General features: G+C 42.6%; 1 protein-coding gene across 4 annotated transcripts; it reads left to right on the plus strand.

Annotated features, from left to right (window-relative positions):
• The first annotated feature begins 299 nt into the window (after nt 1–299).
• Nucleotides 300–12,514, plus strand: LOC113141121 (globoside alpha-1,3-N-acetylgalactosaminyltransferase 1-like). 4 transcript variants are annotated; one of them, XM_026325348.1, is made up of 12 exons: nt 300–385; nt 1,736–2,021; nt 6,660–6,692; nt 7,066–7,122; nt 7,474–7,515; nt 8,917–8,970; nt 10,117–10,149; nt 10,226–10,360; nt 10,447–10,579; nt 10,717–10,912; nt 11,416–11,635; nt 11,714–12,514. In XM_026325348.1, the coding sequence occupies exons 2-12, from the start codon at nt 1,963–1,965 to the stop codon at nt 11,853–11,855; spliced, it is 1,104 nt and encodes a 367-aa protein (XP_026181133.1). In that variant the 5' UTR covers nt 300–385; nt 1,736–1,962; the 3' UTR covers nt 11,856–12,514. The 4 variants fall into 4 exon arrangements, with proteins under 4 accessions (XP_026181133.1, XP_026181134.1, XP_026181136.1 ...); XM_026325349.1 differs by lacking the exon at nt 8,917–8,970; XM_026325350.1 differs by lacking the exons at nt 300–385; nt 1,736–2,021 and adding an exon at nt 6,109–6,529 and having other exon boundaries at nt 6,660–7,122.
• The last annotated feature ends 6,343 nt before the right edge of the window (nt 12,515–18,857 follow it).

The raw sequence follows: 18,857 nt of genomic DNA on the forward strand, positions 1-18,857 counted from the left end.
CCCATATATATAATTGCATATACTTTTTTTCCAATGTGCACATGTAAACATGTACAGTCTGTACAGTATTTTTACTATGTTGTACCTAACCCTGCCGGAGTTTTACTCATTAAAAGTATAAGCACCATCTGTGTGGGGCTGATCCAGGTGAACAGCAGGTCTTATTTACAGGTGTGAGATCCTGTAACCTGCAGATTACAACCGAGTCTAAACATTCATGTCATTTTACACAGAAACGGCTTCACCGGGACGTATTTCCTGTTATTTGTCGGGGGGAGGGGCAGAGGGCGTGGCCTAACGTCGACCGGTAGATGGGCGGTGAGGCCGGAAATTAGAAGGTTGTTTGTGGATTTAACGGGGACATCGAGAGCTGCATGCTGACGCGGTGGGTTTCTAACCGATTTTCTCTTTACGTTTGTTTCTGTCGGTACCGAGTCCTGCTATATTTCCTGTTGTCTCGCGGTCGTCCGTGGCATGAGATGGAGCGACAGATGATGTCAGGTATTTATGACCACGCGACGGTGTGACGTCGTACACCTGGTCAGTGCCGCCAGGTAGAGGTGAACAGGTGTGGGATTCAGGCTGGTTCTGGTAGTTAAAGTAGTACAGCGTTTTCTCGGCGGAGTCTGCTGTGTAAAGTCCGTCAACCTGGTCCTGCGCAAGTGGGGGTCTCTCATCTGTCTGTGGGTGTCGGGGACTGGTGGTTAATTTCAGGAGGTTTCGATCAGTTAGAATGTTGATTTGGGCTCTTTCAAGGTTTGATGCACCTGAAATCACCTGTTTCTGAGGTCCGGCTTAACCTGGGATTAGTGAGGAGGGGGCCTAGTCCACTGAGGCTGGGGCGCACCATACTCGCCAACCCTCCCGATTTACCCGTGAGATTCCCGGTACCGTGCATACTTGGGGCAGTGTGTCCACCCGGACAACAGAACACAAACCCGTCGACCTGCTCCTAAAGTTCCCGTTTGTTGGTATGCAACAGCGTTACTGGTCTAGCTGAGAGTGAACTGGATCCTTTATGGCCCATGGAATAAAACAAGTCTGAACAAATGAAAACTGAGAATCTTTTATTTATATGTCAGTTCAGCTGAAGCAGGAAAATTATTTTGTATCGTCTGTGCAGAGAGTTCAAACTGTAAAAATGTTTTGCACTTTTTATCTTTTTAAAGTCGCAAAATGAGGGAAATGTTGAAACTCAACCCGAGGACCCCCACTCATCCTCCATGTTTTCTGGGTGTCAGGGTAGCGAGTGTGGGCTGGACTGTCTTTGTATTTCCACTGAATCTGTGGACGTGGGTCCTTCACTGGACAAGCCTGAATTTCAGGATTGTTTTCATTCCGCTCCAAACTGAATTTATCCAGACACCAGTAGGGGGATGAAGATTAGAAATCTGAATCTGAAATTTACACTGAACTAGTTCAAAATTGGATACTGGTGATTCAAGTCTCTGTGGTGGACTTAAGTCTCTGTACAGTGGACTCGAGTCTCTGTGCCCCAGTGTTTTGTTTGTTTGCACCAATACTGGTGTCAGATTCAGTTGATGCTGCACAAATTGCCCTCTGGGCCTAATAAATTGATTTATTGACTGACCGATTGATGGATATTTGTATTATTTCTGTGTATGAGGAAGTGACTGTGCACCTCGTCTCTCTCTGCTTGTTCTGCAGTCACTTTGTTAGAAATGGGCTTAGAAACCTGATCTCTTCACCACGCCCTCTCTTTCTCACTCTGTAGATACTGCTGCTCGCTCGCTCACACTTCCTGGTTCCTGCTCTTTGCTGAAACAGTGGAACACGTTAATGCTGAGCCACGATCTCTCTGGTTCACAACCCCAATCTGGACCAACAAACATCTGCTGGATCGCCTGAGTGTTGGATCTGGTTTATGAGCATCTGGTTTTAGTGGATTAAAGGTTCTCACCCTGGAGATCGGGACTGTCCTGGTCTGGCTCCGACTGTGAGATGCAGCCCATAAATAGCAAAATTGTGACAGTGATCCTGGTCTTAATTCTGCTGATGGTGTGAGTAAATACTACTACTGAAGTACTGCTACTACTGTTCACATACTAGTGCTACTGGTACTGAGGGGCTAGTACTACTACTTCTCAAGTACATATGCTATTACAGAAGTACTACTGCTACTATTACTACTACAACAGTTACTGAAGTGCTAATGGAAAGTTTGCACTTAACACTTTCAATAGTATTTCATGATCACAGTTTAGTTTTCAAAAAGTTTGGATTTTCTACACCATAGTTATAGAATGTCAGTGAGTTCCTCAGATAGATAGATACTTTATTCATGGTGCTGAATGAGGCTCGTAAATATCATCAACATCTAATCACTGAACCAGGGATGATTTAAGACCTTTTTTTGGGGTGCTGAAGCACCCCTAAAATTGTAATAATTAATCATTAGGACTGTTAGTAACTGTTGTCAGAGTTCACAAACACATTGTTCCACCACACACAAGCAATGTGGGAGAAGGAAGTAGAAATGGATTTAATGGTGGAGACTAAATCCAAGTTAAAAAGCAAATCCAGCTGCTTCCTGTTGTGACTGTGAACATTTGGTCATTATTACTGTGTCTTAGAAGGTGTATGTTACAACTCCATGGTGTGAATACTGTCAAACAACGTCAGCTGACTTAGCTATGCACTTGCCAGAAAATGAGCTACTGTAACTGATGCACTTTATTATTTTAGTGTAAGTGAAGATAAAATACCAAACCTGTGTGTTTTGACTGACGTTCTGCCTGTTCAGTAGTGAAAACCTAAAAATTTTCATTTTGTTAATAAATCCTCACAAGCAAGTAGCTACCGTGTTGGCTCTTTCAGTTTCTCAGACAGTGTCAGGAGAGCCGGATCTGTCCTGGACAAATGTGAGAACACAGAAACAAAACAAACATAGTTACAGTTCTTAAACCAACATTAGCTATGATGCATTACAGCCTCTGAGGGACCATTGTTACTGGAAACCAGTCTACCCCATTTCTGGGGTCATGCGAGGAGCTCTGAGCCCTGTGGTTTGGATTCTGAATATTCCCATCGGGAAGTCTGAAGCTTAACTCATCAGCCTACTGTAGTTGCACTGTTACGATATTGATCCTCAGTCAGCAACAATGATCGGATCAACTCTTCAGTGTAAAGCAGGTGTCCCGCTGCTTGTGTGAAGCACTTTGAATAGTATGTGTATGTAAAAATGCTGAGATTTTACTGGTGAATAGTTGCAGGAGTCACATGTGGAGCTGTGAAACTAGGCACAAAATGAAAATGCTGCTGTGGTTGGTGCAGCAGGCTCAGTGAGTGTTTTTATGTTAATTAATTAATTAATAATAATAATAATATTTATAAGACTCCTGGATCAAGACTAGGCTTTTTGAGTAAGGATTTGATCACTGCAGTCTTAAAGGCCTGTGGTACGTAGCCTGATACTAGAGATAAATTTACCAAGTCTAATAAAGATGAGTTCATTAATGGCAGGCTGTCTTTAAGCAGTCTAGTCGGGATGGGGTCTAAGAGACACTTTGATGATTTCGATGAAGCAACTACTGATGTAAATTCAGAGAGATCTATAGGAGAGAAGCAGTCTAAACATAACTGAGGTCCTACAGATAATTCAAGAGCTACTGTAGTAGAAGATTCATTTATTGCAGGTATAGGAAGCATCTGATGAATTTTATCTCTAATAGTTGTGATTTTATTTGTAAAGAAACTCATAAATTCATCACCGCTGAGAGCTAAGGGAACACTGGGCTCAACGGAGCTGTGACTTTTTGTCAGCCTGGCTACAGTGCTGAAAAGAAACCTGGGATTGTTCTTATTTTCCTCTATTAGTGATGAATAGTATGCAGTTCTGGCTTTACGGAGAGCTTTTTTATATGTTAGTAGACTGTTTTTCCAGGCTAGATAAAATTTCTAAATTTGTGGAACGCCACTTCCTTTCCAGCCTTCGTGATGCCTGCTTTAAGGTACGAACATGTAAATTATACCATGGGGCTAGTCTTCTCTGACTCACTAACTTCTTTTTCAGAGGGGCCACAGTATTGAGTGTTTCACGCAGTGAGGTTACAGCACTGTCAACAACATGATCAATTTGGTAGGGAGTGGTATTGAGGCAGCTCCCCTCCACTGTGTTGGTACTTGTCATAGATGTAAATAAAGATGGAATCATTTTCTTAAATGTATTAACAGCGTTGTCAGATAAACATCTGCTGTAGTGGAATTTTCTTCCAAATGCTGCATGATCCATTATGATAAATTCAAAAGTTATTAAGGAATGATCTGACAAAATGGGGTTTTGGGGAAAAACTACTAAATGTTTTAGATGAACAGATGAAATGTATTTTATTTTATTTATTTTATTTTTTTATTTAGCTTTTAAAACGGCAATAGTGACACAGCAACTGTGCTCACAAACAGGAGATAAAAAAAGAACAAAGCCAGTTACAGCTGAATGTGTTTACCAGGTTCTGCCAGCACAGACTTGTTCAGCAGAACCACTGCTAAATGTCCAGGTGCGCAGGTTATATTGTATATGGATACAGCACATAGACTAATTTTCTGTCTTTTGAAGGTGATAGGCTACAGTGGGTACGGAAAGTATTCAGGCCCCTTTAAATTTTTCACTCTTTGTGTCATTGCAGCCATTTGCCAAAATCAAAAAAGTTCATTTTATTTCTCATTAATGTACACTCAGCACCCCATCTTGACAGAAAAAACCAGAAATGTAGAAATTTATTAAAAAAGAAAAACTGAAATATCACATGGTCGTAAGTATTCAGACCCTGTGCTCAGTATTGAGTAGAAGCACCCTTTTGAGCTAGTACAGCCATGAGTCTTCTTGGGAATGATGCAACAAGTTTTCCACACCTGGATTTGGGGATCCTCTGCCATTCTTCCTTGCAGATCCTCTCCAGTTCTGTCAGGTTGGATGGTGAACGTTGGTGGACAGCCATTTTCAGGTCTCTCCAGAGATGCTCAATTGGGTTTAGGTCAGGGCTCTCGTTGGGCCAGTCAAGAACGGTCACAGAGTTGTTCTGAAGCCACTCCTTTGTTATTTTAGCTGTGTGCTTAGGGTCATTGTCCTGTTGAAAGGTGAACCTTCGGCCCAGTCTGAGGTCCTGAGCACTCTGGAAGAGGTTTTCTTCCAGGATATCTCTGTACTTGGCCGCATTCATCTTTCCTTCAATTGCAACCAGTCATCCTGTCCCTGCAGCTGAAAAACACCCCCACAACATGATGCTCCCACCACCATGTTTCACTGTAGGGATTGTATTGGGCAGGTGATGAGCAGTGCCTGGTTTTCTCCACACATACCGCTTAGAATTAACGCCAAAAAGTTCAATCTTGGTCTCATCAGACCAGAGAATCTTATTTCTCATAGTCTGGGAGTCCTTCATGTGTTTTTTTGGCAAACTCTATGCAGACTTTCATGTGTCTTGCACTGAGGAGAGGCTTTGTGGAACTTTCTCCCATCTCCCTACAGCATCTCTGGAGCTCAGCCACAGTGATCTTTGGGTTCTTCTTTACCTCTCTCACCAAGGTTCTTCTCCCACAATTGCTCAGTTTGGCTGGTTGTCCCAAACTTTTTCCATTTGAGGATTATGGAGGCCACTGGGCTCTTAGGAACCTTGAGTGCTGCAGAAATTCTTTTGTAACCTTGGCCAGATCTGTGCCTTGCCACAGTTCTGTCTCTGAGCTCCTTGGGCAGTTCCTTCGACCTCATGATTCTCATTTGCTCTGACATGCACTGTGAGCTGTAAGGTCTTATATAGACAGGTGTGTGCCTTTCCTAATCAAGTCCAATCAGTTTAATTAAACACAGCTGGACCCCAATGAAGTAGCAGAACCATCTTAAGGAGGATCAGAAGAAATGGACAGCATGTGAGTTAAATATGAGTGTCACTGCAAAGGGTCTGAATATTTATGACCATGTGATATTTCAGTTTTTCTTTTTTAATAAATTTGCAAAAATTTCTACATTTCTGTTTTTTTCTGTCAAGATGGGGTGCTGAGTGTACATTAATGAGAAATAAAATGAACTTTTTTGATTTTGGCAAATGGCTGCAATGACACAAAGAGTGAAAAATTTAAAGGGGTCTTTCCATACCCACTGTATGTTAAAGTTTTAATCCAACAGATTTTTGCTGTTTTTCTGAGTGAACTAAGACCCTGGTAACTGGGTCTAGTCAGAGAAGGAGAACGTCAGGAGTAAGGTTCCGATGGTCAACTGCCCATGTTCATCCGGGAACTGACTTATTCCCTTTGATGGCAGCACAAAGATATGGGACTGACAGGAATGCCTACGTTCCAGCCACATCCACAGCTCTTCCCTTCACTGGTCGAGCTGAAAGCAGAAATGTTGGCATCTGCTGCGTTTTCTTCGTGTGTCTCAGCTGTTTGTTTGGGTCTTCTTGTCTAATCCTCAGTGAATGAATTTAGTCCATAACCCTGTTTCTTCCCAGAAGCTCTAACGTCAGACGACAGAGAGAGAACGTTCCCGAAGGGAAGATGCTTCTTATTAACAGTCAGTTGATCATTATGTAGGGTTGCTCTTTTTTCACCTACGTTCAAACTAAAGAACTGACACACAGCTGCTGCATTGAACTGTGATGATAGTATCCAATATTAATTGGTGATTTTGTTTGCACCCACAGGCTGCTCTACTGCTACATCAACCAGCCATACAGGTAACACACACTATGCAGGTGACATTTCTGCAGCTCCTTTCATACCTGGAAACCATTGGGTCGTTACCTGTGTGACTGATGATTCAGACTGTGAAGATTCTGAGTCATCTAGGTGAAGTTATCTACAGGTTGAGTCATGGCAACTGGACTAGCTAGAGTAGCTTCAGCAGTTATTAGACTGATGAAGCTACTCTAGCTAGCTAGTGGATGAGTAGCAGAAGTCCAGTTGCCATGACTCAAACTCTTGATTCAGACTCTTTCTGTATCACTCCTGGATATTAAACATGTTTTTCTCTTGATGCTGTGAGCATGAGTCACGTTTTCACATCAGCTATCACTTCATGCCATCAGAGACTTTGTCTGTTTGCCACAGGTTTTCAATCATTTCTGCTCCATTGTCTGAGCTGAACGAAATCACAAAAACCAACAGGTCAGTTTCCTGGAATTTGGTCCGACTTGCTGTACTTTACTTTACTGCACTGCAGTGTGTTTTGTGTTTTACTGTCTTGGATGTTTATTTCCTTTGTTTTCAGTTGGTGTGATGATGCTTTTTAAATGTTCTTGTTGGATTTCCTTACCCTTTTATTTAAGCCACTTTGTGTCTGAATGCTGCTCTGCAAACAAACCGCTTACTTTCTAAGCAAACTCACTTTCCTGGAGTTACAATGGAACTGGTTCTCACCAGGACAATGGCTACCGATTGATTTCATGATTGGTTAGGGTTAGTCATTACAGAGATGGATCCACCTGTTACAGTGACATGGTGTTTGTGTGTGTGCAGATCCCCATCCTCCGAGCAGAAAGCGATAACACCAAACAATAGGTCAGTACCACCAACTCTTCCCTCACCTTTTCTCTGGGTGTGGTCTGACAGGCTTATCACCTCCAGCCTGTGCACCAAGCACCTGTTTACCAGTTTATCACTCTGCTCGCATTCGATCTTTTCAGTACTTTTACTGAGGTACCAGTGCTTTTTACTTCTGAGCACCACCTGACAGGTGTATCAGAATCACCGTAGACCTAGTTTAGATGACTGTGATGACTGGCTGCTGCTCTTGTCTGCCAAGGCTAGCAGTTGTATCAGGATCACTGTGCACCTGGATGTTACTAAAGACTCGGCACAAATAACTTTTATAAATACTGTAATATATGTTATAAAGTAGTAGTAATTATAATTCAAAATAATTTCTTCTGTCAAATTATCTATTAATAATAATACTTTTATTTATAAGGCACTTTAAGAACAGCAAGAGTTGACATAAAGTGTCGTACACCAAAACAAACAGAAAAACAAATATACATAAAACAAGAATAAATAAAAATTATAAAAATAGGTTATAAATTTTATTAAAATAAAAAAAATAAAAAACAGTCAACATAATCAACCCATCATGCCGGTCCAAAGGCTTGGGTATACAAATAAGTTTTAAGTTGTACTTTGAACATGGGTAATGTAGGGGCTTGTCTTATTTGCAAAGGCAAATTGTTCCACAGCCTCGAGGCAGCAATAGAGAAAGCTCTATCTCCACGGAGCTTCCTCCTTGTTTTTGGCAGGAGGTCGGCTGATCTAAGAGAGTGGCTGGGAGTATAAGGGTGAAGGAGTTTGGTGAGATAAGATGGGGCAAGGCCACTTAAAGATTTAAAAACAAATAATAAAACCTTAAAATGAATCCTAAAAGAGACTGGCAGCCAATGGAGTGCAGCCAGAATTGGTGTGATGTGCTCGTTTTTTCGCGTTCCAGTTACAAGACGAGCCACCGCATCTTGGACCACCTGGAGACGTGACCATTTTGAGGCCTAAATTAGTGACCAGTGGTTTAAGATGTGATGCCATGGGGTATGTAATATCCCAAGTGTATTGGGATATTATCACAACAATATCCTGCAGGATGTATATTGGAAGATTTTGTAAAATCTAAAGTTATTTCTGAAGAAAGCCTCAGTCCAGTCCACACTGATTCCACAGGAGCTGCATTAAAATTATTACTGTAAATCCTGCAGTTATAACAAGAAATGAATAAACACACTTAGGTCACAATACAGGTGTGTCTGCAGGACAGGAGCAGTTCAGTTTCTGCCATAAAAAATGAACAGATAAATACGTTGTGAAGAGCTTTATATTCATATGGCAAATGATCACATCTTTAACTGTGTGTGTGTGTGTGTGTGTGTGTGTGTGTGAGGGTGTGTGTGTGTGTGTGTGTGTGTTTGTGTGTGTTTGTAGGTCTGACCCTACCCACATTGTCACTCATGAGTTTCACCTTGTGGCTCCGGACCAGTAAGTACCATTGTCACCATCATCTTAATCAGATTTACTTTTAGTAATTACACACGTCAAACATGTTGATTGACGGCAGCTCTTTATGTTTTGTTGCGTCAGGAGTTGATATTTAAAAGGACCAGTCATCCTGTCCCAAATCCCCCCTCTGTTTGTCCTCACCAGTGCTGCAGAATCTCTTTTCAGGATGATTTGCAGTCAGTGAAGAAATATTGTCCTGTAACCGCAGCGGTTTCAGATATTACAATATTTTTCTGAACTATGTCTTTAACAGAAGCCTCCTAGACCCAGAACTGGGAGCAGAACTCACAACTGCCTGGTGACTCCATGTGGTTTGGACTTACACTTGTGAGCTCTGCCCCCACTTCTGGGTCCAAAAGGGGGTTCTGGATTCCTAATGCAAGCCAGATGACCCATTTCTGAAAAATGCCTTCACTATGGCTCTATGACTCACTCCCATGGGACCAGCTAGCCTTGACAGACAAGACCAGCAGCCAGTCATCACAATCATCTAAACTTAGGTCTACAGTGATTCTGAAAAACACTGGTTCTTCAGTAAAAGACACAAAGTGGCTTAAATAGAAGGGTAGGAAATCCAACAAGAACATTTAAAAAGCATTATCACACCAACTGAAAACAAAGCAAATAAACATCAGAGAGAGTGAAACACATTCCAATACACAAACACCGGAATGGACGGGGGATCCAACCATATTGCAGCAAGATTCATTAAAGTGCACTAGAGGAAATTATGTCTCTCCACACTATGTTTCCAGGCAATTTTCCACAGTGAAACAACTAAACCACACAGTTAAATCTCCAAAACAGCTGTTGATTGAAAGATAACATCAATCATACATCCACTCTAATACAGGATTGTGATAGCATCTCTGATGTGCTCTGGGACACCAGCATTTAAAGGTAGAGATGGAGGAGAAGTGTTTCAGGCTGCTGCTGTGATCGACCTTCCTGTGTTATGAGACACGTTCAGTCCATCAGAAGCTCCTGTGCCAAATTCAATACTAACTGTAAATTGTTTAGCGCCACAGAAACATGGCTGTTGATCATACCTGCAGCTATAGTGGGCACTGGCTGTGAAAATGTTGTTCTGCTTGTTTTCTGATGAACAATCTGTTTTTCTTTCAGTCTGCAGTACCAACAACCCAGCATTGTTTTTGGGTGAGTAACATTCACTGTTGTTCATGACTGGCAACATTGGTGCTTGTTGATGATATTGGTGTCTCTGTAATCGTAGTCGGACCGATGTGGTGATGGTCACACCCTGGTTGGCTCCTGTGGTATGGGAGGGAACATTTAACCCGAATCTACTGGACAGCATCTACAAACTGAAGAATATCCGCATTGCAGCCACTGTATTTGCTGTTGGAAAGTAAGCTTGACATTTCTATGCTGCCTCCTAATGCAGCATCTCTATGACCTTTGACTTGGAGCTGACACCTCTGCACTTCTCCATAGGTACACCATTTTCCTCAAAAACTTCCTGGAGACAGCAGAGCAGCACTTCTTTGTTGGGTTCCAGGTACATGTTTACGTGTTCACCGACCGGCCGCTAGACGTGCCCCAGGTCAAAATGTCCGCCGGCAGACAGGTAAACACAGGATGGAGATGAAGTGTTTTCAAGATTCATTACAAATAAAATCACATCTTTACACTGAGCTCAGCTGTTGAACTCATGCTGGAGTTCAGTGGTATTTGTAGTTTGATATCTCATGACTTGTCCTCCAGCTGACGGTGCGTTCGGTGCCCAACTCCCAACGTTGGCAGGAGATCTCAGCTCGTAGGATGGAGCTGATCCAGAAGCTGATAGAGGATAATCTTCATAGCTACGCTGACTACATCTTCTGCCTGGACGTCGATTCCCAGTTCCATGGCCGATGGGGGACAGAGTCACTGGGTGGATTGGTCGGTGTGATACATCCTGGTCAGTAGACGATCCTCCCTTCCCATATAGACAATGGATGAATACACTTGGTAAAAGTTTAACTTGAGAAAGATCGAGGTTGGACCGCAACGAAAAATACATCCCATCTTTGAGTTGATGTCCAGAAATTACTTTTTCTTTTTAAATTTAAAATGGCCTTTTACCTACATCTGCAGGTAATTAGTTGGTTTCAAACATGCTGACACAAAGTTTACACATGGAAGAAAAGTAGTTTGTACAAGTCAAACTGATGTTGGAGTTTTTTTTCTTTGAGAATTGCAGAGAGTGACTCTTGGCATGTAACGAGGAAAACTTTCAGCAGGGGCCGGCTTCTAAGTTGGATGGATACCAAAATATTCACATTTTCAGTCTGTTATTTTATCATTAAATGTTCAGTGTTTGAAATGACATGAAGTGTGGGTGTACGGTGATCCAACAGGATCACACATCTACTTGTCCAGGTCACATGTTGTTTGTATGACCCTTCCTATCCGTGTCTGCAGGTTACTACAGAGATGATCGAAGCAGGTTCCCCTATGAGCGGAGGCCGGAATCCAGAGCCTATGTGGCTCCTGGCGAGGGAGACTTCTACTACTGTGGGGGTGCATTTGGAGGCACCCTAGAGGAAGTGCACCTGCTCACCAAAACCTGCCACACCAACTTCATTGATGATGCCAAGGAAGGCATTGAGGCAGCCTGGCAGGAGGAAAGTCACCTGAACAGGTAGGCAGAGCTGAAAGAACTGGTGTTGGCCCCGACTGTACGCTCTGATGACTATACTTCTTGTTCCTGTGTTTTCAGGTACATGTGGATCAACAAGCCCTCCAAAGTTCTGTCACCTGAGTACCTGTGGCAGGACTTCAAACCCAGAAACCCAGAAGTTCACCTTGTCAGATTCTCAGGAGTCATCAAGAACTATGCTGCTATCAGACCCAATGTATGAGAGTCTGGACTGGACTAGACTCAAATAAGATAAGAAAACCTTTATTTGTCCTGCAATGGGGAAATGGACTATAAAAGTCTGGAAAAGCCCAACTACACCTCTCCACACCTCTGGAATGGTTTCACACGTTTCTCTAACACCCGAAGTTTACCCACAATACACCTGTCCATGTGACTTCTGACATCTCAGAGTTAGATAAAGGCAGGATGCCAAGACCTGATCTGGTTTTACCCTAAATTTAAAAAATAATAATAATTTGCTAAAAGAGACACACTTTAAATATAAAGCAGAGGTGGTGCTGGATTATACAAACATGTAGACCTTAGAGGGGCTGTGGGCTTATTCAAGCCTCACAAATACTGGCAATAATCAATAAGTAACTTTTACTGGAGTTTTATTCATTCATACACATTATGTGATTTTAATTAAAGAATAAATATACACTATTAACTCATGCAAAAGGAAAGCAAAGCATCAGGGGGTTAGGGTAAATTAATCCTCGGGGTGTGTTCTAGATGTAGTTTTAATTCTACTGCTGTAAACATGCACTATGGACAGTCCAGGTCAGGTCTCCAGGACTCTGCTGGGTCTGTTTTTTGTGTTCTGTTATCTTGAAGTAAATAAGTTTATTTACAAATAATAAATGTGACTGAAACTTAGACATCTCTGATTCTGCCTTCCTGAAAATTAGTACAGACCACAAACTTTAAACATAATGGCTGCCTTGGCAGTTAATTTCGCGCAGTGGTCCTGTGTAACTGTTCCTTTGAATCATAAGCTTTGACAGGGAAAACACGTAACACAGCACTTTTTTTTTTTTTTTTTTTTAAATTAAGACGTGGGCCCTCGTCTGTCATACCTCTGAGGGCATTTTTTGGACTTAGTGCTACATCCTGGTGTGTTGCTGCCAGATGTCATATTAATTGTAGTTTACTGTAAAAGTTCTAAATCAGTTTTAACGTTGGTTCGGATTCTTTCAGACTCACAGGTGAGTCTCAATTCAGGTTGATCAGGTCACAGAAATACACACTGTGTCACTGAGTTTCTGTTTCTTCCCTCAGGTGTTTTGTGTGGTTTTATTATTTAAATGAAAGGAGTTCAGTCAGAATACTTTGCTCTGCTTTTCTCAGCTTCTCTTGTCATCATTTAATTCAACACATTTGTGGAAATTAGAGAAAAAGAAAGAACACACAAACTCCTTGTACACAAAAAATTTGAAAATGCAAACAGCATGTCATGTTTATATATACTACGTTGTTGCACCTTATCTGTACTGCTCTCTGCTCCACTGTCTTTAATTGTGCCTTGTCTAATGTCTTATCTGCACTGTGCACACCTAGCTAAAGGCTCTTAGTTGATTGTTAGTCAATTATGAGATATATGTGGTCTGTGTATTTTATTGTGTTTATGGATTACTATGGTAGCAGTATGGTGGCTGAGTGGTTAGCACTGTTGCCTCACAGCAAGAATGTTGGTTCTAATCAAACATTTAAACAGAGACTTTCTTTTCTTTGTTCTAGGTTGAGCTCGTGACTGTTAGGAGATACAAACTTGTTGCTATCTCCGGCTGCAGCCCCGAGCCCGCTCAGAACACTTTAATTTATATCTGGAGGTGGTTACATGGGTTCCAGGCACCGTCTCACTTTACACAACAGGGGAAAGTTGAAACATAGGTTGACTTCAAAGTTCATACAGAGTTCACATCCATACATTTACATGTCTTGGTGATTTGCACAGAAAACCTGGGTTTCCTCAACTATGACATGCCTGGTTACACCCTTTACATAAATCTGTCTATAAAATGACAATTCTCATAACACAGTTAGCAATTTACAATGCCCTTATTCTAACATTTCCCTCCTGTTTGTCATTTTCACCATAGTATCAGAGTTTTCCATCTTCCTTTTGGGATTTTCTGGAAACTCGTCATTATGACTAAACAAGATTTGGAGAAGCAAGGCTCTGTGAGGGGTTGGGCGAAAACCTTCTGTAAAGGAAAAATTCCCAACCGGCCCCCAGGCTCCTGGGCGACCACCTCTGGTCCTCTATCAGAGCACAAACAGTTCACACATAATCAGTATTTACACAACCTGTAGCATGTCTGCAAGAGGATACTTGGTAGGTCCTGATCCGTAGTTTTTGTAGCTGTATGCCAAATTGGAAACCCCTTTGTTGGGAGCAAGTGGTATTTACAGTCTTGTAAATATTTACAGTCTGTGCTTGCATAACAGACAATACTTAGTGTCCCTAGACACAGAATCAGCCGATGGAGAGCCATAGCTGGGAGTAAGGATCAGATGGTCTCTTCAGCAGCCAAGGGTTTTGATACCGGCCGACTTCCACCTTACTCGGCTCCTAGTGGCTGTAGTATCTTGCAGTGGCTCTGATGAATCCACGTAGGTCTCTCCTGAATCTTCACTGCAGTGGGAGTGGTCAGGATCACTGTATAGGGCCCCTCCCACTTGGGAGTGGACCAGGTCTTCCTCTTGATGACCTTTATCAGGACTTGGTCACCAGGTTTGACTCTCTGCACCTGTGGAGACAAAACATCTCTTGGCAGATTATTTGCACTCATGACTTCTCTAGTTTGCAACATCTTGCTCATCCATTCAGCTAAAGTAGTTTCTCCTTGAGGTTTTTCACACACATTTTCACAAATGGGAAGTGTAAAAGATCTTCCATAAAGGATTTCAAATGGGGTCAGGCCTCTGTCTGTTGGCGTGACCCTCATATACATCTTCACCAGGGGGAGACATTCCACCCATGTCCTTCCCGTTTGCTCCATAGTTTTCCTCAGTCTCATCTTTATAGTGCCATTAGTTCTTTCTACCAGGCCTGCACTTTGGGGATGGTATGAACAGTGGTTTTTCAATTCAAACCCCAGATGTTTAGACATCCGCGTAACTACTTCATTCACAAAATGTGGACCATTATCACTGTAGACTCGCTGTGGGATTCCATGATCTGGGATTATACTTTTACACAGTGCTTTGGCCACTGTTAGTGCATCAGCACTTTTGCTGGGCACAATCTCAACCCACTTAGAGTATGCATCTATCAGAACAAGACAATACTTGTATGTCTGACATTGTGACAACTCTATGAAATCCATATGAATAACTTGGAATGGATAGTCCGGATTGGGGAATCTCCCTCTCTTTGGTCTGAGATTTCCCTGTGGGTTATGCTTACAGCAAGTCAAACAGGATTTACAAAAATTTTTTGAGTAGTTATTAAAACCTGGTGCATGAAAATACTTTTCCACTGCATATACCATCCCTCCTGTTGACACATGGCAAGGCCCATGCGTCAAAATAGCTGCCGTACGATAGAGACTTCTAGGTAGGCAAAGTTTGTCTTTAATCTTAAAAAGATCTTGCTCAATTATGGCTCCTCCTTTGAGCCAAAGTTGCTGTTCAGTCGGTGGAGCTCTTTTCTGCATGTCTGAAAGTACTTCATGATCTATAGGCTGTTTCACTTCTTCCATGAGGTAAAGGTTACATTTCCCAAACTGTCCCTGCGCCGCTGCTTTTGCTATAGCATCCGCTCTATTGTTTCCTTTGGATATAGGATCTAATTTCCTCGTATGTGCGGCACATTTACAGACCGCAAGTTGTTTTGGTAACATGACAGCTTGCAATAGCTCTTTCAAGAGTGGAGCATGTCTAACTGACTGTCCTCCAGCTGTCTTCATTCCTCTGCGAGCCCATTGTGCAGCAAAGAAATGAAGAGTTGAAAAAGCATACTGGCTGTCTGTGTAAATTGTAATACTCTTCCCCTCTGCTAGCCTACATGCTTGCGTTAAGGCTATTATTTCTGCAGCCTGTGCTGAGAAATGTGAAGGAAGTTGCCCTGCTGCACAGACATCCTGTAGTGACACTACAGCGAACCCACACATATTTTCTCCTTTGTCATTTTTAAAACAAGAACCATCTACAAACCACACGTCCCCTTCAGCTAAGGCTACATCCTTCAAATCACTACGGGGTTTACATGTCTCCTCAGTGTTTGTAATACAACAGTGTGGTGTGCCTTCCTCAGCTGTGGGCAATAGTGTAGATGGATTGAGTGTAGAGCATCTTTTTATAGTCAAATGTGGCTGGGACATTAGGAGCGCCATGACTGACAGATGTCTAGCCGGTGACAAAAATGACATTTTAGTTTCTGTCAGAAGTAAGTCAACTGAGTGTGGGACTAGCAATGTAAGTGAATGGAAAAGTATTACTTCTGCCGAGGCTTTTACTGCCATTGCAGCGGCACACACAGCTCTGACACAGGCAGGCAAAGCACAAGCCACAGGATCCAGCCTCTTAGAATAATAGGCTACTGGCTTCTGCTTTCCTCCTGACAACTGAGTTAGCACCGAAGTCATGAACTTCCCTTTACAATCCACAGTTTGAACAAAGGGTTTACTATAATCTGGGAGACTCAAGACAGGTGTGGTCACTAACTGTGCTTTTAACTCACAGAAAGCCTTCTCACCTTCTGGAGTCCACTTTATTTCCTGCTTCATGGCCATCGGTGTTTCATAAATCAAGTCTAACAGCGGTTGTGTTACTTGAGCATAATCTGGAATCCACTGTCGACAGTAGTTACACAGCCCTAAGAATTGCATCATCTGTTGCTTAGTGATAGGCTTACAGGCTTGTTGAACAGCTGCTTTCCTGGATTCAGTCAGGGCTCTGCCTTCTGGTGTTAATTTATGACCCAGGAATACAACTTCAGAAGTAGCCCACTGTAGCTTTTTTGGAGATGCTTTGTTACCTGTTCTTTCTAAATGTTTGAACAGTGCTATCGCCGTGTCTTTGTTATGCTGCTGAGTGTCTGATGTAATTAAAATATCATCCACATAGGTCAAAATTTGGCTATGTGAGGGCACATGGAATGTAGATAAGCAATTTTCCAATTCTGATACAAATATAGTGGGGCTATCAACATAACCCTGTGGCAACCTGGTGTAGGTGAGTTTCTTTCCCTCAAAGGTGAACCCAAACCATCCCTGTGAGTCCGGATGTACTGGGATAGAGAAAAAAGCATTACTGAGATCCACAACCGTGAACCACTTCATCTCAGGTTTTATATGGTTCAACAAAGTGTGAGGATCTGGGACACATGGGGCCCTACTTTCAACTGCTTTATTTACTTCCCTTAAGTCTTGAATCATCCTCCAACTCCTCCCATCAGCTTTTTTCACTGGGAATATTGGGGTGTTACACTGAGCCTCTGGTGCCCTCACCAGGATCCCTGCATCAAGCATCTCTTGTACCACAGGCCTGATTCCCTGAAGAGCGTCTGGTTTAAGGGGATACTGCTTTATCCTAGGTCTATAATCAGATTTGGCCTTAATAATAACTTCTGGAGCTGTAGTCATTAGGCCTACATCAGTTTTGCTTCGAGACCAGAAACTGTCAGGCACCTCAGCCAAACACGGATCTAACTCCTCCAGAAGTAACACTCATTCTTGGTCATCCTCCCCCATGTGAGCACGGGGAGTGGCCGTCACAACCCAATTTAAGTTTTTGTAAAAACAGCTTCCCACACTATTACTAAACCAGCCTCCTTCTTCTTCATGCCAATCACAAATACTCTCAGCTTTATTCAAAAACTGCTTCAACTCCTCCCAGTGCATGTCATTCGTCTTAGACACTGACAAGTGAGGATTAGGTGACCATCCCATCAAGAGGCGCTTAGCTTCTGGAGGAAGACTAACAGAGCAGACTGCCTTTCCTTTCCTATCAGTATAAAGGGTCTTAAGTGTTATTCTCTGTGGCCCTAACTTCTCAAACTTCCGTACATAGTCAAAATCTGGACCTGGGGTGTGTTTATAATAGAGGGTGACATGCATCTGCTCTGGGGAGAGGCTTTCTGAGTGTGGTGGTTGAGGATCAGGCAGCAGGCGCAGGAGCTGCTCTCCTGTGCGCCCAGGGTCAGGCATGGGCAGATCTAGGGACCACCAGTAATGTGGCGCCCCTTGTTTCAGCACTACATAAGAGGGGATCTCCTCCCCCGGGCCTATGGCTGCCATCCCGTTTGTAGTAGGTACTAGAGATATTTTTAATTTGCTCAATAGATCTCTGCCCAATAAATTCACAGGACAGTTAGGACACAAAACTGCCATTACCTTTTCCTGAAAGCCAGATGCCTCATCCTCAATCACAAAACTTTGGGAGAAACTGCAAGGGGTGACCTGTCCATTTGCTGATTTTACAAAAATATTTTTATCACCTCTTGTCACGCCAGGAACTTTATCCCTCAAGACTGTTCTGTCTGCTCCTGTGTCACACAAAAACTTTATTTTTACTCCATTAATTTTTAGCATTCTAATGGGCATTACCTTATTCCCTTCTGAATTATAATAAGTGTCTACAATTTCTTCAAGGTCCAGCATTTCATCTACAATAGGGCCTGGTCATGCTTGGGGGTTAAAGGGTCCTGGTCTCCTATACTCTTCTGATCGTCTGCCTTCATCTCTCCCTGAGCTCTGGTTCTGCTCATCACAATCACGGGCAAAGTGTCCTGGTCTACCGCAATTATAGCATACATCATCCTTCCATTTCCTATTTCCAAAGCCTCTTCCTGAGCTCCCTCTACCTCTGCCTCTTCCTCTGAATCCTCTCCTGCTGTACTGTGAAGGACCTCCTCCTCCCCTGTCACTCATGACATCCAGTAGTGCAAACACTGCAGCTTTTGATTGTTGTTCTGATTTATGTTTCTGTAAGTCTTGGGCATGCTGTGCATAATTCATTATTCGAGTCACTCCATCTGTGGGTGTATTAATATTTAGCTTTCGGATGTGGTGGGTGATGGACGGAAGAAACCCACTCAGCAAGGCCTGTTTCAGTTGTTGCTGATAGGGGGAAGCGACAGTGTCAGAGGGATCCAAACCACTGTTTGCTTTAAACACTTCCTCTAGCCGTCCTCTATAGTCCTGCACATCCTCACCTTCTTTCTGTTTACATTGGGCAATAGCTTGGTAATCAGGAGGTTTAACAAATGCATTTT

This window comes from Mastacembelus armatus, chromosome 8 (assembly GCF_900324485.2).
Source record: "Mastacembelus armatus chromosome 8, fMasArm1.2, whole genome shotgun sequence".
NCBI classification, from domain to species: domain Eukaryota; kingdom Metazoa; phylum Chordata; class Actinopteri; order Synbranchiformes; family Mastacembelidae; genus Mastacembelus; species Mastacembelus armatus.

What these genes read in the sequence shown, in the direction of transcription:
- LOC113141121 (XM_026325348.1), top strand. Translation starts at nt 1,963, where the DNA reads ATGCAGCCCATAAATAGCAAAATTGTGACAGTGATCCTGGTCTTAATT. An exon ending in GTCTTAATTCTGCTGATGGT is followed by an intron (nt 2,022 to 6,659) that starts GTGAGTAAATAC and finishes TTGCACCCACAG; the next exon opens with GCTGCTCTACTGCTACATCA. An exon ending in CAACCCAGCATTGTTTTTGG is followed by an intron (nt 10,150 to 10,225) that starts GTGAGTAACATT and finishes CTGTAATCGTAG; the next exon opens with TCGGACCGATGTGGTGATGG.